This window comes from Fragaria vesca, linkage group LG3 (assembly GCF_000184155.1).
Source record: "Fragaria vesca subsp. vesca linkage group LG3, FraVesHawaii_1.0, whole genome shotgun sequence".
Lineage (NCBI taxonomy): Eukaryota > Viridiplantae > Streptophyta > Magnoliopsida > Rosales > Rosaceae > Fragaria > Fragaria vesca.
In genome coordinates, this window is record NC_020493.1 from 18,417,883 (window position 1) to 18,441,467 (window position 23,585).

Genomic DNA, 23,585 nt, shown 5'->3' on the forward strand with positions numbered 1-23,585 from the left:
GTTCTGCCACTATTTTGTTTCTTTCCCTCCCTCGTTTCTCATTATTTTTGAAAAAAAATATTTCCGAAAGGGTATTGCTATTAACACACTATTTTTTGTTATTAACACACCACATCTATTTTCTTATCTCTACATTTTTATTTTATTTATAAACTTGCCACTAAAATTTGATTGATGATTGGTTCTCACTGTTTAAGGGATGTGTTAATAGCAAAAAATAGAGTATTAATAGCACCGTCGGAAAAAAAAAAGAGCTAACTTGGTCATCACCATTAGCATCACCACTTTTCCAAAAAGCCATTCTTTATTGGTCTCTCTGAGTGTGATTTAGATTCACATAAGAGCAAGTCCACCGGTGGGAAAAAAATCCAACCTAGGTTGGATCCACATAGGCAAAGTAACTCAGCTCAAATTTTTTTTCTTCCGCCATGAATGAGATTGCTCCCCAATTCAACCTGGATTACTTAGAAAATGAGCAAATTGACCCAGGATAGAGGAGTAATCCAGCCCAGGTGAGTTCTGTCCACCTCAGCCCAGGCCACACACGTGGCTGACGTCAGCGGCTTGCCTCCCTTTCTTCGACGCCGGAGGAGGCCTGGTGCACTCGTTGCCGGGGTGGCGCAAGGCAGGGGGCTGCTTGCTGCTGTGCGTGCGGAGCAGCTGGGCGTGCGGAGGAGGCTGTGCGTGCGGAGCTGCTGTTCGTAGTCAGCCCAGAGAAAAAATCTGGGTGCCCAGAGAAGAAACGGCGGAGAGTGCGGTGCTGAAGGAGATGGAGGAGACTAAGGCGGCGATAGAGGAGACGGAGGCAGCGATAGAGGAGAGACGGCCGGTGTTGATAACAAATTTGCCGGAGTAACAGCAGTGCGCTGGGAGCGCTTCATCGCCAGGAGATGGAGGAGACGCGGCTGGAGCTGATGACCGGAGTAACACGAGAACGACCGGGAGAGCTTCATCGCCAGGAGAGATTCATCGTCGGGAGAGATCGAGAACGACTGGGAGATCGGGCTTCATATTTAATATCCAATATATTTAAATACCTATTCTAAAAAATCATGAAAAAACATTAAGAAAATGATATAAAAAATAAATTACGATTGGCCATAGTGTTATTTCATTGTAATTTTATTATTTATATCATCTTAAATTCATTTATTTTTTATTTTGTAATAAATATTTATTATTTACTTACACTAGTATCTAATATTTATTATTTTAAAATTATTACTCATACTTAAAATTATTTTTTTAAATTCAATAAACAGTCACTGTATGTGGCAACAATCTCAAATTTCAAATGGGTGAAAACTGTTACTGGAGTAACCCATAACCCATGTCACTTAAGTGACCCAGTTCACTGTGTTGATTCTAACCTACCGGGTGAACTTCTGCTTCTTCTTGTTGTGATTTACATGTGCCATTTTTTATGTTTCTAGAATAATAAAGCTGTTCCTTTCTTGCTCCTCCTCTCCACCCCCCGAAATAGAAGGGCCTCTAATTTTTTGCTGTTTGGCTTCCAAAATGTGTACCCTCCTCCTAATCATCCATTAGAGCCATTCCAGCGTGGGTTTACGTCCCCCCATGGTTCTCTCAAAAGCTGCTCCTCAATTGTATGGTTTTTCATGGAGGAGAACAAACTAGCTCCTTTCTTCAAACCCAGGTACATATTTTTCATGTTTAATGGAGGTATTCAGAAAATATGGAGCTCCAAGCAAGAACCATGGTTGTTATCATTGTGGGGTTGCTTTGTTTTTTGTTCTCTGTGATTGGTCGGTTACAAAGAGCTGTATTGCTTTGTTTGCTAAGAAGGGATGATGGTTTTGAACCCAGAATTTTCTTTGTTTTTTTTGGAACAGGGCATTGATTTGGGATGCAGTAGAGGCCAGAACCAGAAGTGGGTGTTAGGAATTGAATTCCCAGGGTCTTGTCTTTGTTGAAGTTCAAGGTTGCTGTAAAATATCTTTGATTTTTTTTTCTTTGACCTGCTTTGAACAAATGATGACTATTGTTCATCAAAAGTGCAACTTTTGATCTGGGCTTTTTCTGGTAACAAGAGAAAGTTTTCTTGAATCATCAAGTACAATTAGCTTGCACAGTCATCATATACATAAATATAGAGAGGGAGAGATTATCTATAGCTGATTCCGATGGAGGCAGAGACACCAAAATCTGAGCAGTCGCAGCCGGAGATGCTACCGGCAGGGCAACCAAGCTTGCCGAGGAAGAAAATGACAAAGCAGTTAACCGGAAAGCGCGATGATACGCCTTTGCATTCTGCTGCAAGGGCTGGAAATATGGCTGTGGTGAAAGATATCCTTGAGAATTCAGGAGAGGAAGAGTTGAAGGAATTATTGGCCAAGCAAAATTCTTCTGCTGAGACACCCTTGTATGTTGCTTCAGAATATGGTTATGTCGATTTGGTTAGGGAGATGATCCAATACTATGATCTAGCTGATGCTGGAATTAAAGCGCGTAACGGGTTTGATGCATTCCACATTGCTGCCAAACAAGGCGATTTGGGTGTGTGTTTTTATAGCAAACCTTTCTGTATTTTGGTGTTGCTTTGTTTTTTCGGGGTCATGAATGTGTTTTCCTTGTTGCAGATGTGTTGACAATCCTTATGGATGCTCATCCAGAATTGACTATGACTGTGGATCTCTCAAACACCACGGCTTTGCACACAGCTGCAAACCAAGGGCATGTTGATGTAGTGAAGTTTCTATTGGAGGCGGGGAGCAGCCTGGCAACCATTGCTCGAAGCAATGGCAAAACCGCGCTGCATTCTGCAGCAAGAAATGGTCATTTGGAGGTTATGAAAGCGCTTCTCCAAAAGGAGCCTGGTATTGCAACTCGTACCGATAAGAAGGGGCAGACTGCACTTCATATGGCAGTAAAGGGGCAGAATCTTGAGGTGGTGGAGTTGTTGATTAATGCGGATCCTGCATTGATAAACATGTGTGACAATAAAGAAAACACAGCATTGCACATAGCTACTCGAAAGGGTAGAACTGAGGTAACTTACCTTCCAGTATTTATAGATTTGCTATCAAAAAAATTGTTTCGCAGACAGGCAGTTACAGTTTCATATTTGTTAATGACATTTTTCAAATCACATTACAATGACATATTTTTAATCATATTTTGGAGTTGAATGCATCATAGTAAGTTATAAGAAACTTAACATAATGACATTTTTCCAATCACACATGATTGAGGCTGTTTCTCATCATCAAGAAACGAGGAGGCTGAGTTTTCTAAATTCTATACAATTAGTTAAACTATTTTTCAAATATTTGTTGAAATTCTGATAGCAGTCTTGTATAAGCCCACTTTCACTTAGGCATCTTCATTGCCTCTATGATGTTTTCAGTAGACTCCACTAACTGTTATAAATTCTTGGTTTAGTGAATTCATCAGGTTGCAGACCTTTGGGTGTTTCTTTACATGAATTTGAAGCTGGTATAATAACATTTTCAAGTTTTATTTGTGCAGATTGTCAAGATGCTACTCAAACACAGTGAAACAGAGGTCAAAACAATTAACAAATCCACAGAAACTGCCCTCGACACTGCAGAGAAAACCGGAAACTCTGAGATCAAAGCCCTTCTGCAGGCACATGGTATTCCTAGTGCTAAAGATCTCAAGCCACAACCGAAAAATCCAGCTCGAGAGCTGAAACAAACAGTTAGTGACATAAAACATGAAGTGCACCACCAGCTAGAACACACTCGTCAAACAAGAAGACGCGTCCAAGGCATTGCCAAACGCCTTCACAAAATGCACACAGAAGGCCTCAACAATGCCATAAACTCCAACACTGTAGTTGCTGTCCTCATTGCCACCGTCACCTTTGCAGCCATTTTCCAAATCCCTGGTCAGTGGGTCGATGACCCCGACCACATTCCTGAGGGGCAGTCACTTGGTGAAGCCAACATTGCTCCCAACTCCGCCTTTAAAGTCTTCTTCATCTTTGATTCAATTGCCCTTTTCATCTCTCTGGCTGTTGTGGTGGTGCAAACTTCAGTTGTGGTAGTCGAGAGCAAAGCAAAGAAGCAAATGATGGCAATCATCAACAAGCTAATGTGGTTGGCTTGTCTGCTTCTATCCGTGGCATTCTTAGCACTCTCTTTTGTTGTGGTAGGAGAGCATCATAAGTGGCTTGCAATTGGGGTAACCATTATCGGAACAGTAATAATGGCTGCAACTTTGGGGACAATGTCTTTCTGGATAGTTAGGAATCGGATCGAGGCCAAAAACATGAGAACCATCCGAAGAAATTCGATGGGAAGCCAGCAGTCACGATCATGGTCTTTGTCTGCAGTTATGTCTGAATCTGAGCTCCTGAACAACGAGTACAAGAAGATGTATGCAATTTGAAACTTCTACACATATACTGCGCCTTCCAGATTATTTTTGAATCATTGGGGCGTCACAACTAGTCTATACCATCCCATAAATTAACTTCTGAAATGTATATTGTCCAAAGGAGTTGATCATAGCTTTTTGCTCGTGTAGAAATTTTTGGCTCTTGTTATAGGCTTATAACAGATGAGTAATATGAATAATGTACTTCTTTAACTAAAAGCATTACCACCATGGCTGAGGACTCAGAAGAGCACTGCAGCTGCAGTTGACGAAAATCATATCAGATTTGAGATTGACAATTTGACATGAGCCTCGACCAGGTAGGAATATAATGAAATAATATGTTTAGCACCACATGTTTGATTTTTTAGACATGAAAATGAATGAGATGTAATTATTGGTGAAGGTGAAAGAAGCATGGAAATTCCAACAGAGTGATGAGATTTGGGGATTCCATGAGATTTGGAAGTCTGACAACTCAGGCATCAGAAAAAATAATAAGACGATCAATAATTGGGAAAGGAAATTTGATTGGAACACATCTGACAATGCAAATAGTCACTGTCCATTGGTTGCAAATATGTTCCCATAATTCTGTTTTGTTTTGTATTTCAGGGACAATGTATCTATAAACAATTGTACACGAACATGTATAAATGCCGGAGTGTGATCTTTTTTCTCATGACTTACCATGTGTGAGGACTGAGGACGAACTCAGGTTTTTTGCAGCATTAATCTGGTTAGTAAAGCAGACTAGGTCCAAAATGGACAAAGGATTACATAACTAACAGGATTATGAATAATCACTAATAAAAGTTATAAAAGATTTGGTGTTGTAGGTAGAGAACACACAAATGGGATCTTCATATATGGGTCAATTCGTTTTAATACCATGATAAAATGCAGTTTATCTCTAGGCGCTCCATGTTTTTAATTTTTGGTGTTGGTGTTGCTTCACCTCATCGGTCTAGTAATTTAGGCTATTTGTCTTCTCGATGCATAATATTGTTTTTTTAATCAGTTACTGATCAGATCAACACTGTCATCTCGATGTATTAGTCATTTGTAATCGAAATTATCTGGGCCTCTTTTGTTTCGTGGAAAATAAGCAGCGGGAAACCTTTCATGTGTTTGGGGAAACATAAGGAAAAGAAACACTTTTTTGCTTGAAGGAAAAATATGGGGGAAAGTGGTGCATTCCAAAATCCAAAGGAACCACTTTCCTTTCTCGTTTCCCTTCATTTATTACTCAGAACCCAATATTTTATTATTTTAATTTTCAACTTTTTAACAACTACCCGATAACTTTCTTTATGTTATCAAACATCGGAATTTAAAGTTCTTATATAATTTCATTCTCATTCACTTTCTCTTCCCATTAGAGAGAGTAAGGAATTACTTTCCTTTCCACAAACCAAACGAGGTTAAGTGCAGTCTAAAAAAAAAACGAAATGTTCCAAGTGTCTAACCTCCCCTTCTCAAGAAACAAAATGGTCTAACCTCCATGGTCTAACCTCCCAAAGGCCCAACTCTATTCTTTATAAGGGCTTGGGCTTCGACTGTGTCACTATTTGAAACCCAATACAACAAAGCCCAAAAACCCTTTGTTTCCTGAAACGGATGCGTGACTCGGGTCGAAACGTCAAAACAGGGGGGAGGTGGAAGAAGGGCCAAGCCAGCCAAACTGAGGGAAGCCACCGCTCCGTCACTCTGCCACAGTCTTGACACAGTGATCGGAAAAACCAGAAATGGACGACGAATTGCTGGAACTGCAGAAGCAATTCGAGTCGGCGCAGCAAGCGAAATCGAGCATCAGATTGTCCGATCGAAACGTCGTCGAGTTGGTCCAGAAGCTTCACGAGCTCCACATCATCGACTTCGAGCTTCTTCACACCGTTTCCGGCAAAGAGTACATCACTCCGGTACACCATTCTCTATCCTCTCTTCGATTTCGCCTGAAATTGGAATTGAATTTATGAAAATTTATACTAGTAAGAAATCACAACACATAAATTGGCTCTGATAGCGAAGAATTCAAGGTTAAAATTGTTCTAGTTCACTTCAGTAATTTTTTTTCTTTCCCGGCGACTGTTATTTTGGTTTCAATTTCATGCGAAGAATTTGTTGATGTGTTTTGTTCAAGAATAAAAAAAAAAAGAAAAAGAAAAATCAAATGGTGAGTTTTAGTATAATTGTTGTTTTTGTTTTAAATTTTGATGAAATTGTTGGCATTTTGGGAAGGAGAGTATGCGAATTGTATTTTTGATGATGGTGTGGGTTAATGTAGGATCAATTGAGGCATGAAATACTGGTGGAGGTCAAGAGGTTGGGCCGGATATCGCTGATTGACCTTGCAGACACTATTGGGGTTGATTTGTACCATGTCGAGAAGCAATCTCAACATGTGGTGTCGGATGATCCGGGGCTTATGTTGATTCAAGGGGAAATAATAGCACAGTCGTATTGGGATTCTGTCGCTGAAGAAATCAATGAGAGGCTTCAAGAATGTAGCCAAGTTGCCTTGGCGGAACTTGCCGTGCAGTTGCATGTCAGCTCGGAGATGGTGACATCTGTGTTGGAGCCGCGCATTGGGACTATTGTAAGTTGATTTTCCTGTTTTCAGTGATTGTCGAGTGGGGAGAGGAGATTTGTGACTCTATTATTTGGATTCAGGTGAAAGGTAGGCTTGAAGGCGGGCAGTTGTATACCCCTGCTTATGTTACGCGTGTTACTGCCATGGTACGTGGTGCTGCTAGGGCCATCACAGTTCCCACAAATTTATCAGTCTTGTGGAGTACTTTACAGCAGTTGCTGCAAGAAATGGAGGGAGCCAGTGGTGTAGCTGTAGAAGGTTCATTTTTCCAATCCCTTTTTAATGGGCTTGTAAAGGAAGGCGAGATCCTTGGATCACTTCGTGCAGGAGTTCATTGGACACCAAATGTATGTGTCATAATCTGGCTCCATTGGTTGGGGTGCTTTTTAATTGCCTAGAATGAATAGTTCGTGAGTTTCAAAATTTCATTAAAATGGTCTCAGAAACTGTTTCCTGTGCACCCATGCAGAAACACTTTAGCTTGGTTATTACTGAATTACTTTATTTTTTCGTTTGTATCTGAAAATTCTTTTAGCCAAAGAGGACTATACCTTATCAATATTTTTTTTTATCTTAATGCAGGTCTTTGCCATTGCCCAGAAGGAAACAATTGATTCTTTCTTCTCACAGGTACCCTTTTCTCGTATCTACATGTAATGAAGTCGAGTCTAGTAAGCTACCCAGATGTAATCTTAACTTCAAATTTTGTTAATATTTTTGTAGAATCTGTTTGCATATGGAGTTATAGAGTTTAGTATCAACCACTACATTTTGGCCTTTTAACCTTCGTTGACTTGGATCTCTTCGGTCATCATCTGAACTGAAGCAACTTGACAACTGTAGTTTTAATTGATACTGAACTGATATGTCAACATGGCATATCCGCCTGGAGCATTAAGCCACTGTTTAGCAATAATATATGATTTTGTGGAATATATAAACAATTTGATTGTATCAAAGAAGTTCAAGTACTTGGATTACTTGTTTTATACTTTTATAGAAACCAGAAGTCTAAAGCATTTTATGTATGTTCTACCATTGAATAATTATTTTTTCAGGAATACTGAAGAATATGTTGATATCTTGTTTTCCTGACTTGTTCTGTTTTTTTTTTTTTTGTTTTTTTTTTTTTGTTTTTTTGTTCTGACATGTTCTGTGTTTTTTTTTTTTGCTGCAGAACTCTTTCATTGGCTATGATGTTCTGCAGAAACTTAGAATTCCTCAGCCTGTTCAGTTCTTACAGGTACTTAATTTCTTTCATGTTGATTTTCTGATTCGGAGCTCATAGAGTATATATATGTGTGTGTGAACCTTGTGTTCTCCTGCTTTCCTTGTATTAATTGGTCCTGCACTCCATTTTAGTCCAGATATCCTGAATGCATACCTTTGGTTACTACATTTATTCACCCATCAATGATTGAGATGCTTGATGCTGCTATAGAAGATGCTCTTGAGCGTGGGAGCTGGTAAGAAAACACCTGGACTATTCGATGTATGATCACTTGTTTTTCCCATTCCTTGTGCCTCTTATAAGATTGTCATGATGGATAGAAAATATCACCATAGTATCATTATTGTCATTGTCTGTTCTTTAGTTGCGGGGACTTATGCAATTGGAGATCCTTTTCTAGTGGCCAATGGAGGTCATATGTTGTTTCAATGATTATATTATGCTTGAAAAATCCTTAAACGGATTAAGATGCTTATTGTATATTAGACGCACCTACAGAGAGATACTTTGAGGTGTTCTTGGATGTATTTCTGTTGTCCTGAGTTAATTGAAAGTATCACTTCCATTGCTGTTTTTCATTCTTGGTATGACTGGACGGTAATGTAGGATGGATTCTCTTTCTATACTGCCAATGTCCTTTGGATCTCAAGATGCATCCAAACTTTTGTCTCTTTGTCCTTCCATTCAGCAGGGCCTCAAGGTACCTTTCTGATACCAAATCTCCCTTTTTACTTAAACACCTTATCTGTTGACTATTTTCTACATCCTGTTTTACAGGCTGATAAGGCAATAATCTTTGGGGAGTCGTTCGTATTTTGTAGAGCCTTTATCAAGGTATGCATTTGTGAATTGATTTTATCATTTAAAATCTATTGGATTCTGAACTTTGAATACTGTTGGAGTAAGAAAGTTTCAGTGGCTAATGTACCTAAGAACACACAATAATTATGAACATCTGTTGGCATTCTGTAAAAAAAAATTATAAACTTAATAACTTTCTTTTGTGGACAGCTCTTTTTTCGTTTTTCTTTTTTTAGTTTTTTTGAAAAGGATAGCTCTTTTTTCTTACCTGGAACCAATGAGCAAAATATTCAGTAATATTTGAAACCATTCTACTTTTTATCTTTTGGCAATATCATAAAATCTAACGCTTTCAGTAATGTGTTTATGACTAGGACGTGTATGATCGCCTGGAGAAGGAAATGGAAACTCTTATAGTTTCGAATTCTTCTGGTACTGTGATGTCAGAAGACTTGCAGGGGACAAAAGTTGGTCATGACACAGGCAGGTTCACTGAATCAAATGAAACGACTAGTGACAGCAGCAGTAATAAGCAGACGATGGAGAAAGGATCAAAGAAGAAAAAGGGACGAGTGACTGGGAATATAGGAGCAGGTGTGGCCGAGAGTGATCCGGATAACCAGGACTCTGTTCCAACAAAATCTAAGAAAAACCAAAGGAAAGGCAAGAATTCCTCCTCCGCACAAGTTGCTGACTCGAAAGCATCTGCTAAGTTGGTAAAATCTAAAGAGGAAAATCTGAACATTCCTTCAGAAGATTGGATGGTGAACAAGATTGCAACACTGGTTCCTGATTTTGAAGAACAAGGTTTCTGGGTTCTGACTCTAGCTATTTTGTTCATTTTAGTTTTGATAACTGTTACCCATGCATATGGTACTAAGTTTTGACAGAGCAATGGTCAAATTTGATAGGTCTTGATGATCCACAAACAATAATTAGACCTCTTGCAAACTATATGAGACCTATGCTAATAAACTCTTGGAAGGAGAGAAGAAAGGCATTGTTTACTGAAAATGCAGAGAGAATGAAGCACTTGCTTGATAATTTGCAAAAGAAACTTGATGAGGTTAGTGCTCTCACTATGGCTGTTTCAACTGCATTAATTATTTCAGTTGTCCAATTCCTTGGTTCTTGCACCAGGTAATTTTCTTAAAATTTAAGAAGTCTCTTGTCTGTAGTGTGCTTTTGTGTACCAATTGATGTTCCGTATGCTAAACTGCCTATTTTTCTTCGCAGTCTTTCTTAAACATGCAGCTCTATGAAAAAGCTTTAGAATTGTTTGAAGATGACCAATCAACTTCAGTAAGTTCTACCTCTAGGGATATGTGTTAAGTTGTTGTAGTTAGTGATAACAAGGACTAAACAAGGCACGTGTGTGATCATAGGTCATTTTGCACCGGCATTTGTTAAGAACAACAGCTACTACTATTGTGGATATGCTTCTTCATAATTTGGTAAGTTCCGTGCAAAATGTGACATGCATGCAGAAAACATATATATATAATAAGTATAATTATGTACCTAATTAGTATGTACATCAAAATCTGCATGTAGCTGAGTTATGCCATCTGATGTAGGACATGCACAATAAATTGAAGAATGGAGTTGAAGTTGAGGACACTCAGATTTCAGAATCTTCACTTAATCCAGGAGAAAGAACTTCAATTGTATGAATAATCCTCCCACCTATTTTTATTTCAATTTGGGATACCAAGGAGACTGCTGAAGCACATTAACTCAGAAGAGATCCTAAGGTGGTCTAACTTTTATTCTCTGCTTTTGGGGTTTTCAGGCTAAGAATTTTCCTGGATCTCTCTCAAAGAAGGCTCTTGTTGTTGTTGAAGCTTTGGAAGGAAAGGTCAGCTCTTGTTTGTGTTTTTTGTTTTCTGTTTTAGGGATATATTACAATTTATTAACCGTGAACTCTTTTCAAGTTGACATTTGGAACTTGGAAGATGCAGCTTTAATAAGTACTTTGTTCCATTTTAGAGTTCGGATTGTTAATATTTTAGTTTGATGTATGATGCAAGTCAAGTAGTAGTGTGGTACACCAGTTCAGTTTCTAGATTAGTATTTTATCTCTAGAAGCTTCTTTCTGACCTTTAAAAAAAAATAATGTAGTTTAAAGTTTAGTGTCTCTTTTTCAGAATATTCATATTTTTCCTTGATTCAACCTTGTAAGTGTTCCATTCTGCTTGCAACAATATTTTTACTTCAGACAAAATGAAAAAAGTTTGTATTTGGTGTCCTATTATTTAATAGACATGTAATGATTTCAAATGTATAATCTTCTATGTGGCAGCGGGTGGAAACATTCATGACTGCTTTAAGAGACATAGCTGAAGAAAGGTAGCTATGCGCTTATTTTTCTGTGTTCCATTATGCATTTAATTTTTCGCTCAGAAGTTAATGAAAACTTGCTTGGGGTTCATTTTCCAGTGGTTTACTTCTGAAAAAGCTTGACAAGAAGTTGGAAAGAACACTTCTGCATTCGTATCAAAAGGTATCCTCCTTTTGTTTAAAACAAAAAAAAACAAAAACAAAAAAACCTCAAATTAGTTTACTATTCACATACCAAGAATTGCAGTTTGATTTTATGGGGACACATTACATTTTTTGGGGTTATATTTTGGAGTTTCTGGCTTATGTAGTTATGTCTGCTGTACCAATGCCATTTTCAGGATTTGGCGTCTCAAGTTTCTGCTGAAATGGATCCAATCTCTATTTTAGCCAAAGTTGTTTCCCTGCTTTATGTACAGGTAAGTAAATATTTGCTATGTGCCTTGGTTTATCACATGCATTTCAGAGTCCTGTTTCTGATCCCAATATAATAACATGAATTTAATTGTGAGTAGATTCACCATAAAGCTCTCCAAGCACCTGGAAGGGCCATCTCTGTTGCTGTATCTCGGCTGAAGGTGTGTATTTCCACAAAAATCAGTTTCTCTGTCAATTGCTCTAGATCTTGAGAATCATTGTCATACTATGTTGAGTTTATTTGGATAACTTAGCAGTCTAACAAGATATAACTACTTCAAGAAAAAATAATTCCATCATTTGGAGGGGAAAAAGAGGGATAGTGATTCTTCCTTTGTTAGGAGTGTTCAAAGAGGATTAATGTTTACCTGTAATTCACTCACTTTTATTTTGCTTTTTCTAACTTTACTTTCTCCCTGTGATTCCAAAATCCGGATGGATATAAGAACGGAAAATGTTATATGATTCATTTGACTAATATAGGCTATGTTAGGCTCCTTGGGTTTTATCGAACAACTTAATTTCCAAAGATCAAGATCTATAATCATGACCTCATCTTACAATACCATTTAGACTTTCATTTTTGGTATAAAAGTAAGCTTTTCCAACAACTGTAAAAGATGGTGATAATTTTTGAACATTTTGTGAAAAACAGTCCATTAGACTGTATAAAGGCTTACAGTTAATTCCTATGTTAATTTCATTCCAATGTTTAAAGAGAAGAGAACATAAGCTATTAGAGTTCTAACTTTTATTAGGGTTTATGGTGATTTAACAGTTGATACAGTAAGATAAAAAAACCAGACCAAAATTATGGTGATTTATTTTTGCAGTTTTTGTGAATGTGATTCGTTTTTTCTTTTGATGTATTAGTCTTTCAAACATAATTTATGTATTTAAAGTCCAATACTTTATTTCATTTAAGAATGTTAGCCTTTCACACATAATTTATATAGTTAAGTCCTATACTTTATTTCATTGAAGAATTTATGATTTTTTAAGGTGAACATAGGAATTGTACCTGAGTGAAAGTTTTCTAATCGTTTAGGAGAGTTCCTAAGTGGGCTGTTGGGTTAATGGTGACTAACAACTGGTTCACTAAGATAATAAAGAGGCACATGAAAAAAGGCGACTGTGGAGATTATTTTTGGACTATTGGGAACATGATCCATCAGTCGTCTGAACATAATATATTATGTTTAGTTCCAAAAGTTCTTTATAATATAACATCAACTTTTGCTCTACTTCCTTTTTTGGTCCCTTTAACATCCAAAAAGGCAATAAAAGAACATGTTCCTCTCTCTCTTGTGTCTTGAATGGAATATCAATGTCTTCTTTTGTGTTTATTTGTTTTTCCTTATTAAACTCATACGCTTGTAAAATGGTAAAGACACAGTTGGAACTCTCATAATTGATTCAGAGTGCATGCTATCGAAATTACAGTTGAGTGATATCTCTGATCCCAAATCAATCTCTATGAAATTGTCAGGATAAACTAGATGAATCGGCGTTCAAGATCCTGACAGAATATCAAACTGCAACTGTAACCCTCTTAGCACTAATGTCCGCTGCAAGTGGAGAGGTGAGTATACATTTTTATCTTTGCTTGTCAGATTTCTAGTATATGTATCATAAGTACGATTGATCGGTCAAAGTCTCAGCTCTAAACAGATGATATTTTTTGAAGTTTAACGTAATGTTAGAATTTTTAGAATGTCAATTGGTATATGTTCTGCTAATTGGTTCTACCAACGGCACAATGTGCAATATTTTTTGTTAAAAGTCTTATTAAGTGGACGGGATACTCAAAGTAAGCAATCTCCTTTGCGTCAGGGAGAAGACTGTACATCTGATAGGATATTGAGCAAAAGGGAGCTCCTGGAAAATCAAATTCCTGCACTGAGAGGCCTGGTTTTGCGCACGGGCACCTCACAATCTACACTTGGCATGAGATGAAGCTCCTGGATTTCACAGACCCATTGATCATCAGTGAAGACACTTGAGACGACAAAATGCTCATTTTCCTTCAAAATGTGAAGTTGTGGAGTAATTACTTGGGCACTAAATCACGAATCATAGTATGAGAGAAATGTTTTATGGTGGTAGTTTTCATCTTAGATGAAGGTAGTGTCCCTTCTCCATTAATTTGTTGAACTTTAGAGAATACCGTTGAGACATCTCAATGCACTGTATATCTTGTAAAAGAAGTTAAAAAGGAAAGGTATACGTACTGTTTTTCTTCAGTATGGACTATACAATTTAGTGGATACATCTTGTTTTTAGCTCACCAAAGGGGACTAATGATTATGGGATAATCAAATTCATACGTTACCGACACAAATGAATAATGGCTCTGGACACGAAACTGGAATTAGCTTATGTCCCACCTCATTATCAGGAATTGATTCTTGAATCATCCACTTCTCTCTGAAACTGGAATAATTTCGCACACCGTTATGTGACATGTCTGTTACCATTAAACTGGAAAAATTCGTATTCTAAGAAAATGGCCTAATGTACGTTTACTTTGTCATGTAACCAAATTCAAACTGATCAAACACCTCTGTCACAGTATTTACTTGTTAATGTAGCAGAAGCTGTTCCAAATTTGAGAAAATGGCTTATTGTACGTTTACTTTGTCATATAACCCCAAATTCAAACCGATCAAACACCTCTCTGTCACAATATTTACTTGGTAATATAGCAGAAGCTGTTACAAAATTGGTAGTTGATTTCATGATAAAGATTCACAAATTTATTTTAACAAACTGCATATTAATTATTAACCAAATTTCAGTTTACAAAATAAAGTCAGATTTAGTGCTACTGTGCAGATATGGTTTTGGCATCCCTTCTAATATGGACTTAAAAATGACAAAAAAAAAAAATAGAGATTAGTGGAAGCCAATATGTTGACATGCAAGTGGCATGGAATAGTTTGAAGTGATTTTACCTTGAAGTTGCAGATATGGTTTTGAGTCTGCACAGTAGCACTAAAATGACTATCGGACATGGTGGCAATAGTTTTGAAAGCGAGTGTCAAGCCCCGATCGGGATTGGAGTCGTAAAACGTTGTCGTCAGACACAATCGCCGATTGGTACAGTTACATCAGCAAATAATTGAGGGAATCTCCAGCTTGTGAAATTGAAATCGCCGTGGATAGAAATTGAGCTCGAGATTCATTTGGTATTCGTAGTCAGTGCTTGGAATTGAGCATTGGATTGCCACGCTGGAATCGTCATCGGAGAAGACGTACACATTGCCGGACAGAGAGAGAGAGAGGTGTTAGTTTAGTAATTTTTTTTATTTGTAAAGGTATTTCGGTCATTTGATATGAAAAATCAGATCAGGCCTGATATTATTGATTATTTTAGGCTTTAGACTTATGTCCGAATTTGTATAAAAATTATTAAAAATAAATTTTTTTGTGTTTTTAAATTTAGTCATGTACTATGTAATTTTTTCAATTTATTTTAAACCTGTGGCCTGACTGCCCACCAAGAGATGACTTTATGGCAATTGGCAAGTTTGCCTATCATGAGATAACTTGGGGCTGTTAGCTGTAGACCCATACATCCCACAGTTCAACACCAACAGTTAACGTCAAATCTCAGCCGTTATCTCACAAAAAAGGAACAGACCACCTCCTATGTAGTCCTTTCAACACAGTCATCCCTACATTTGACAAGAGTTGCCACCTTGACAGTTCAATTGGTTGTTATTGTGCCACGTTCTAGAAAAAGAAAAGGGTATTTTTTTTTAATTGGCTGCTAAAAGATTGGTAATTGCTTACAATTGCCAAATCAAAGAAACAACTGATTATGTTCTAGTTAATGAAAATCGTAAGCTAAAACTTTACATTCTAAATTGAAAATATCAGTCAGTGCTGAGGTAACGTCGGTCTCTTATCCAACATCTCATAATGCACAACAAAATTATCCTGCAACCAAAATATACAATGGGTTAGGGGACTGAATGTGTATTTCAAATTCATTTAAGACAAACAGCACCACAAGACATTTTATGTGCATCAATCAGTTCTAACCTTTCGAACTATTTCAAATGTGTTGGGATCAAAACAGTGATAAGACCCTCTCTCATATGTGTTTGTCTTAACAAGCGGCTCCATGTTGGGGACTCTTGTAATCCATAGATGGAGGTCCTTGTGATAAAACCAGCCCTTGTTATAACTGTCAACAACAGATGTCATACTGCTCTTAGCATAGACCATTGCCTTGTAAACTTACATTACAGAACCTATAGTGCTTTTACACTACAATTTCCACCAAAAGGGAAGAAAATATCTTTTAAAAGATCAGTTGGGTTTTGTCATAGGAGGGAGGTAATACAGGAAAGAAAGGAAAAGGAAAAAGAATGTAATCCATACCAGAAAGGTGAGATATATTTAACATATCATAAGCAATGAAAAACAGAAAGCTTACAGTTCATTTGCAGCATGTAATTGAGCTTCATCTTTAGGCATGCTGCAAAATACAGGATAACAGTAATGAGTGAAAGCTGAAAATTCATATTAAAAGAATATATGAAAAAAACATGACAAGTGGGCAAACAGGGATCACCTGTAAAATATGTAAAATAATGTTTCCACTGAGAATTTTGAAAAATATCCTTGCTGCAGCAACAATGATGAGATTAGAAGGGAGAGAATATACTGGATGAAAATCCAGATCTAAGAAGAAAAATTTTCCAGGAAAAAAGTAGTAGCTCACATGTAGTGCAGGTGGTTGTTTAGCATAATAACATTGGGGTACACTAAACTCTGGATCACCCTTAGCTGGCTCATCAGACCATGGGGAACCAAAAGTCTTGTGCAGATTCTCTGTTGAATTCAAGTTTAAGCCAAGTGTTGTCAAATCAATTCCAAGAGCAAGAGATGTTAAATCAGGATCACTCATCCTTATGACACTTAACAAACCAAGCAAACCAAATGGGTCTGGAGCAGATTGTGTGGTCTGCATCGACTTAATTCCCTGATCCCTAAACGATTGATTGACTGGTGACATCTGTTGCAGACGAAACTGTGACTGATTTTGGTGTTGTTGATACTGCTGGATCAGCTGGTCATAAGAACCCATCCCAGAAACTGCATTGGCAGAATTTAAAGGTCTCAATCCAATGCCAGGAGGTCCACTTGTCTGAACAAAAATGTTTACATATTAGATCCTATAATGAAACAAATATAAGAAAATGCCCACTACTTATTGATGTGAATTATAAAAGGATGAATCTTTCTCACATTAGTTGAGCTGACTATTTCAAACTAGCATACAATATCGAATAAGTTCATTCCAGGGAAGAAATTGAACCACTTGTTATAATTGGAACTTTTAACAGGGATGGCCTATGTCCCTCGGCACACAGTCATATTTGTACATCAAAAAACAAAACATAAAACAAAAAACATACCAGACTCCAGTATTGCGCAAACAGAAATCACAGCGTAACTGCTTATGGCAAGAAACCAGCATACCTGTGAGTGATAGGTTGAATGTGATGATGGGAATATATCTGAGCCATGCAAATGGAGAAGATCCTGATTGTTTACTTGAGAAAATGAGACACCACTACTGCTGACTGATGGAGCATGTTGTTGTTGCTGTTGTGGACGATGAGATGAATAAGTCCCTCCCAAGTTAAATCCAGCAGACCTTCCCATCTGAAAATCAATATATGAAAATGTAAGGGCAAACCAATAACATGTAACACAAGTTATAAGTAAAAAAACTGCGATATTCAAATAAGTGAAGCTTTGAACCCACTGGGAAGTGCTGGGACTGCATCATTGACACGGTATTGTCGTGAAGTTGTTCTTTCTGGTGCATATCCATTGGATAATCAGAATTACCACCTGCAAAACATCTAATAGCAAGGTCAATAAATGTGGAATCAACCATACTATAAATATACAGTCTAGAGTTTGTTTGCCAACTACAAGTGAACATCCACAATAATCAAGGTAGGAAAATATCAAATTTTGATAGAGAAACTGAACCTAAATATAAACGATGCTTTGTATCCCGAATATGACATATAGCCAAGTATTTGCACTTAAAGCGAACTTAACGACAAATTACATGTATATCTTTAAGTTAACATCATCAAGTCACCTCAAAAGTCAAAGTCATGCAACTACAAATCACTCGCACCATCTTTTTGGCTTTTCTCATAATTGGTGATTTCACAACAATTAAATGGTTCTAAAGCAACCATTGTAAGCCAGACTACCAATTACCATTGTAAATAATGTACTACAAGCCAAAATGAACATATCGCACCTTTAAATCCAGGCAAAGCTGGAAAATCTTCATTTTGGATGCTGAACTCTTGGTTTTGTTGAACAATAGGACTAACGCCAAGACCTTGTTTTCGCAATGAGCCTGTAATTTTGCATTTTATTATATTCCAATTACAGGAGAAAGAGAGTACCATGCAAAACCTGCAAGCAATAAATTATATCCTTCTCACCCAATTGCCCTTGAGGGCCTCCCGCAGAACTAGGACGGCTTGTTAATTGCGGGAAATCATTCAAGTCGAAAGGAGAACTGTCATTAGAATTTACGTCATTCAACATTCCCATAGAGCTCAAATTATTCACTTGGACATGGCTTTGGGAAAGTGGACCTCCAGAAGTTGGATAAGAATTTCCCAACATTGACATAACCTGTGGGGACCCTGAAACCAGAATGTCATCTATAAGGGGAAGATTTTATTTTATTTTTTCAAAGTGAACGGTGATGGCAAATCAAGCAAACAGATCAAGCACCACTGCAAATACATGTGCCATATACTGATGCACCTAAGATAACTTCCTTTTCAGACTGGTATTCGAACCCTGTCAATGACTACATACTTGCTACAACAATTTGACACAAAAGTTCTAAAACCTTGGGTGACATTCAAACAATTACCAAACTGATGAGCAAAAACAGAACATTGTGAATGTTCAAACGGAGATATCTGGTATAAATATTTCTCGCTAGCAACTTTTCAATAGACAGTACATATGGTAATATACCTTGTGGAAGGACACCGCCCATTAAGCGATTCTGCCCTTGGACATTTAAGCTACCAGATCCACTATTTCCACTTAAATTCAGACGGGAAGTAAGACCAGGAACCGACAAGCCTCCACCAGAGCTAATACTCCTCCCAATGTTGCCCCCACCAACCATGTTTCCCATGGAACTTGTAATCCGAGGACCTGCATTTCCCAAAATTTGGCCTACACCCAATCCGGGAACAGCATTACGGTTACCAATTGCAGCAGAGGTAGGGAGAATCCCAGGAATAGAACCGCCAATTCCATTTGTGCTACTACTAAATCCAGGGTTTCCAACTACACTTACACCTCCTCTATTAGTGACTCCTGAATGTCCATGAGAGCTTCCATGAGATAACTGCAATACAAGTTCTTTTGTTATACAAGGAGGAAAAAATATGCAACCAGTCAGGATATGAGAGCGGGAGGGGGTTTTAAGAATTATGTCATACCTGAGACAGAGCAACAGGAAGATTATTCGATGAAAATCGTCCACCAGAAAGGCTTCCAGTTGGTTGTTGGACTCCACCAGAAGGAACGTTAGTTAATGTTGAGTTTCTTGAAGTTAATGTACCAGGCATGTTGGGAACATTGAAGCTCCCATGAAGGTTATGCAACCCTTGAATAGATCCTGCAGAACGAAACTTGCAATTTCAATACTTATGAAATTTACATAGGAAATTCAAGCAATAATATCCCACCTGCGTGATGAAATACAGGAGAGGCAGCACCCGATTGACCAGAGAAAGATGTAGCAAAACGTCCACTACTGTCCGGAAGATTTGAGGCTGACCCGTTTAGAGAAGACTACAACCAAAAAGCATATCATGATTTAAGTAAAATGCGCCAAATATTCAACATACATAGCATGAAGCAAGTAGAAAGACATTTTTAGACCAGCAGAGACTCCTAAATCCTGCTTTAACCCTAACTGCATAAATAACTGTACTGATGGAATATTACCTCTAAAAAAGAGACGTATGAAATGAACCATATTATTGACTAACAAAAGAATTAACAGTAAGATAATAACCCAATCATTCACCCAATGCAATGAAAATGCATATATCCTAAATCATATATCCAAAATAGAGGTTTAAAACTTCAAAGAAAAAAAAAGGACTAATAACAACTCTTGGAAAGCTAGAAGAAACATAAGCCACATATCTCTCTAACAAAATCCCAATTGCAATCACTAATCAGTCCAAAACATCAAAACTAGAGATATGTGGTATATTCTTCCAACACTAACTATGCCCCTCTATCTATTCTATTAGTTTCAAAAGCTGCCCTTTCTACCGGTCGAATATAAACAAATAAAGGATATGATAGCATATAGCTAAGAGACAACATATCAAATAAAGGAAACATTGTCAACACGAGGAAGTTTTGTAGAGAAAAGAAGATACATTAAGTAATCCAGACATTGCATGAGCATCAAAATGTCATGCAAAAGATCATTCCTTGCTTAGAAATACCCCTTGTGTGAACAACTTGATAAAGCAGTTCTCTGCGAAGAAATTATGTATAACCTGAAAAATATGACATAACTGTGAGAGATAAGACTAAAGAGCAGGAAGAGAAGTGAACTAATATAAACATAAGGCTAAAGACCAGGAAGATAAGTGAACTACTATAAACTCTCACGGAGCAACAAGTGGATGAAATTAATCCCACTTTCCATAACCACTACAAATTCAGGTGCTTAATACCTATGAAGAAAACAGAACACCTACAAAAATCTGGGCTCTTAAACTTCAACAAAGTAGCATCAGCTTATTACAAAAAATTAAAGATCCCAGAAACCCACACACGTCAATAAATGATTTTAAACTAACACTAGAATTGTTTCTAAATATCTTATTATAGTTTTCAGGTTCTTATGTCACCTTAGAACCCATCAGCCTAATTTTGACTAACTAAATCAGCGATGCAAAAAACCAAAAATCTTCTCTTTCCCCTTTTTGACAAAACCCTATAGGTAAAAAACTTCATAATGCAACTTCACCGGCAGCAAAAGGGAACCAAATATTGATCGAACTTTGCAGTTATCTTACGAAATCAAAACCACAGGATTACGAATACAATTATAATAGCCTATCAAATAATTGGAGACATTATATGTAATGGGGTTGTTCAATATGATCGAGTTGCGAAGACAAGCTACAGCAGGATATTACGAAAAGCAACATCCAGACGCCGCAAATACTTTACAAAATGACATACGTACACTCCATCCTACTTGAAGTGCTCAAGACAAAAAAGTAATAATTAAAACCATTTTGATCACAAAACACAGTAAATCAAAGCACTGGTATTTTCTTCACCAAATCGAAAAATTCAAAGTTGCTCATAAATCCAGCATATTCTCACTTACACAATTAAAAGCAGAGATTAGATTCAGCACCTATGAAGTAGTCCAATTTTCTTTTTTCCTAACACTTAATTAGTCAAATTCAAAACTCAGAAAAAAAGCTAAAATCTTAGAGAAACAAAAATCGACGCACAGCCCATGAGTTCTACTACTCTCCGCTCTCCATATTTTCAAACCAAACCAAGCCAAATGCACAACCCGCAGTCTCAGTCGCTTCGACATTCAAATCTCGAGAAACGAAGAATCGAGAGAGATATTGCGATTGAAATAGAGCAGAGACCTAGAATTGGTATCACAGAAACAACGACGACGATCCAGAAAAGAAGAGAGAGCGAGAGAGAAAAGAGAGATCGAACTCGGTACGAATCGGGATCGAGTCGAACTCGGAGAGAGAGAGTACCTGAGGAGCAGATCAGCGAAAGCTAGGGTTTGGGTTCTGGGAGTCAAAGCGCGAGTTTGATTTGCCCTAAATCACAGAAATAGAGAGAGAGGGAGTCCTGAATAGGATTTTTGGGGTTGGATTGCATGCGGGGTCATCTAGGTGTTTTTGGAGTGGGCCGCTTTATACCGCTCTATGATTGGCTCGGGCTTATTTCTATGGATTTTGTTCGGGCCCATATTGTGGGGTTAGAATTTTTTTTTCACGGATTGCCATATTATTCATTAACCAGTAACGTTTACCTGGTCAGTTATTGATCAATAAAATCATGATGTTTTTCATAAGCTCAGTATCATTTGGTTTGCTGATAGTGTGGTAGTCCGTTATTCGTAAGTGAAAGTTTGTGAGTTCGATTTATAAAAATTAGTTATAACGTAAGAGTTGTTTATGTGATAATAAAATCAACGGAATGCAACAAAAAAAAAGAAAAATGAATAAAGATGTCAAAAATAATTATACAAACCGTGTTACGTGGAGTCTTATTTTTTCCACGTCAGCGAGTTAACATCTATTTTGAATGATGGGAGACGGAATGAACTATTTGGTATAAAATTGAGAGTATGAGGAGTGATCGGTTAAAATTGAAACACGAGGAATAAATTGTCGAACCTGTCAGAGTAGGAGTGTCAAGTATTTTGTTTTTTTATTAGTTTAATCTTCACCTACTCCTCACGGAGAGCAACCGGGGAGGATTTCTTTACTTGTTTGAAAAATTAAAAGACACCGAGTCATTGTAAGCAACCCAATTGGCCAATTCGATAATTGCATCATTCCATTTTCTCCAACTCTCCAAGTTGATTATACATATGTTATATGAACAGATCGAGAACACACCTTGCCATATCGCAAAGGTCTGTCTTGGTTTGATTATTTTTGGCTGTCTGAATTTTCCAAACGAGTAAAGAAATCACAGGTTTAGAAATTTCAAGCACTAATGAAGAATACAACTTCAGCTCAAGAAACCTTAAAAACAGAGGGTTGTAGATGAGTGTCTCAATAATGCAGTCGCCTATCGTCTTGATCTTGTATGTGTTCTGGCGTTACTTGTTGCTGATAGTCTGGGGTTGCTTGCTCCTCAACATTGACCTCGAACTGGTTCATCACAACTTCTCCGAACTTATCCGCCATTTGACCGTTCATCATTTGCACTCTTTGTTGAGCGCCGTTAGGCATGTTGGCCATACCAGCTTGTCCTAAAATGCACATAAATATTGTGAAACAGCTTTCAGAGCTAAGTATTTAGTTAGAAACACGGCAAACATGTTAAAAATTGTCACGGAGCGGTTCACTATTAATTAGAATGTGTGTGGATCATATAATTTTTTTTTTATATTTTAAATATGAAGGCTAGAAAAACAGCTCCCACGCCGTTACTATTACTGCGCGTGGATCATCTAATACATGTATTGAGATTTTAACGCACGATAGAAACTAATGAAATAATACTGTTATGCATTTATTTCATAAAATAATGAAATCCTAATTGTGTGTGCATATATTCAAACAAGGTTTGTATCGAGGTTTAAGCTAGTACTTATCAATGCATTGGTGAGGGTGTTTCAAGTACTATCAGTCACAGTGGTAAAAACGATCATGCATACAGCATACTAAAGCTCAGGGAGAAGCTGCAAGCTAACCTGTGCCAATGGCTCCGATGGCTTCTCTTCTTCTCTTATTCGTACTTACACAGACACACACTATCACAATACCCCAGAACAGAAGAAAAGCTGGAATTGCTATTCCAAGAATTAATGGTAGATTGCTGCTTTTCTTCGGAGTGCCACTACTACCTGATGAAGAGGGGCTGTCATTACTAGCACTTGTCTTGCAGGATTCACCAGAGGCACATAGATTAGGATTGCCAGAATCCCTTTATCACAAAAAAAATAAAAATAAAGAGAAAAATCAGTTGAGCCAAAGAGATATCAAAGAAGTAGAAGAAATGCATGTGAGCATATATATATAT

General features: G+C 37.5%; 4 protein-coding genes across 4 annotated transcripts in view; 2 read left to right on the top strand and 2 right to left on the bottom strand.

Moving 5' to 3' along the window:
• Positions 1-1,534: 1,534 nt before the first annotated feature.
• On the top strand, positions 1,535-4,497 carry LOC101309431 (ankyrin repeat-containing protein At5g02620-like). Its single transcript, XM_004294575.1, has 4 exons — positions 1,535-1,657; positions 1,854-2,517; positions 2,601-3,010; positions 3,490-4,497. Exons 2-4 carry the CDS (start codon positions 2,145-2,147, stop codon positions 4,372-4,374), a joined length of 1,668 nt encoding a protein of 555 aa, XP_004294623.1. The 5' UTR covers positions 1,535-1,657; positions 1,854-2,144; the 3' UTR covers positions 4,375-4,497.
• A 1,515-nt stretch (positions 4,498-6,012) lies between these two features.
• LOC101309712 (E3 UFM1-protein ligase 1 homolog) lies at positions 6,013-13,987 on the top strand. Its single transcript, XM_004294576.1, has 20 exons — positions 6,013-6,284; positions 6,650-6,961; positions 7,036-7,302; positions 7,538-7,585; positions 8,133-8,198; positions 8,318-8,421; positions 8,793-8,886; positions 8,964-9,020; positions 9,362-9,794; positions 9,899-10,053; positions 10,224-10,289; positions 10,373-10,441; positions 10,565-10,654; positions 10,780-10,845; positions 11,290-11,336; positions 11,427-11,490; positions 11,669-11,746; positions 11,843-11,905; positions 13,234-13,326; positions 13,578-13,987. Exons 1-20 carry the CDS (start codon positions 6,111-6,113, stop codon positions 13,698-13,700), a joined length of 2,469 nt encoding a protein of 822 aa, XP_004294624.1. The 5' UTR covers positions 6,013-6,110; the 3' UTR covers positions 13,701-13,987.
• Positions 13,988-15,480: 1,493 nt separating this feature from the next.
• On the bottom strand, positions 15,481-21,621 carry LOC101310010 (probable NOT transcription complex subunit VIP2-like). The gene is made up of 14 exons (XM_004294577.1): positions 21,581-21,621; positions 20,216-20,338; positions 19,508-19,613; positions 19,259-19,437; positions 18,783-19,164; positions 18,233-18,439; positions 18,043-18,144; positions 17,527-17,615; positions 17,238-17,423; positions 16,477-16,902; positions 16,327-16,379; positions 16,189-16,230; positions 15,792-15,936; positions 15,481-15,686 (listed from the first exon to the last, which is right to left on the bottom strand). Exons 2-14 carry the CDS (start codon positions 20,231-20,233, stop codon positions 15,627-15,629), a joined length of 1,995 nt encoding a protein of 664 aa, XP_004294625.1. The 5' UTR covers positions 20,234-20,338; positions 21,581-21,621; the 3' UTR covers positions 15,481-15,626.
• Positions 21,622-22,603: 982 nt separating this feature from the next.
• The window catches only part of LOC101303891 (probable LRR receptor-like serine/threonine-protein kinase At1g05700-like), a 19,692-nt gene continuing 18,710 nt past the window's right edge, over positions 22,604-23,585 (bottom strand). Inside the window, exons 8-9 of the mRNA XM_004295907.1 lie at positions 23,257-23,489; positions 22,604-22,812 (exon numbers count right to left, since the gene is read on the bottom strand). Of these exons, the coding sequence (XP_004295955.1) occupies positions 22,613-22,812; positions 23,257-23,489 (433 nt within the window). The 3' untranslated portion in view covers positions 22,604-22,612. The remainder of the gene's footprint in view (positions 22,813-23,256; positions 23,490-23,585) is intronic.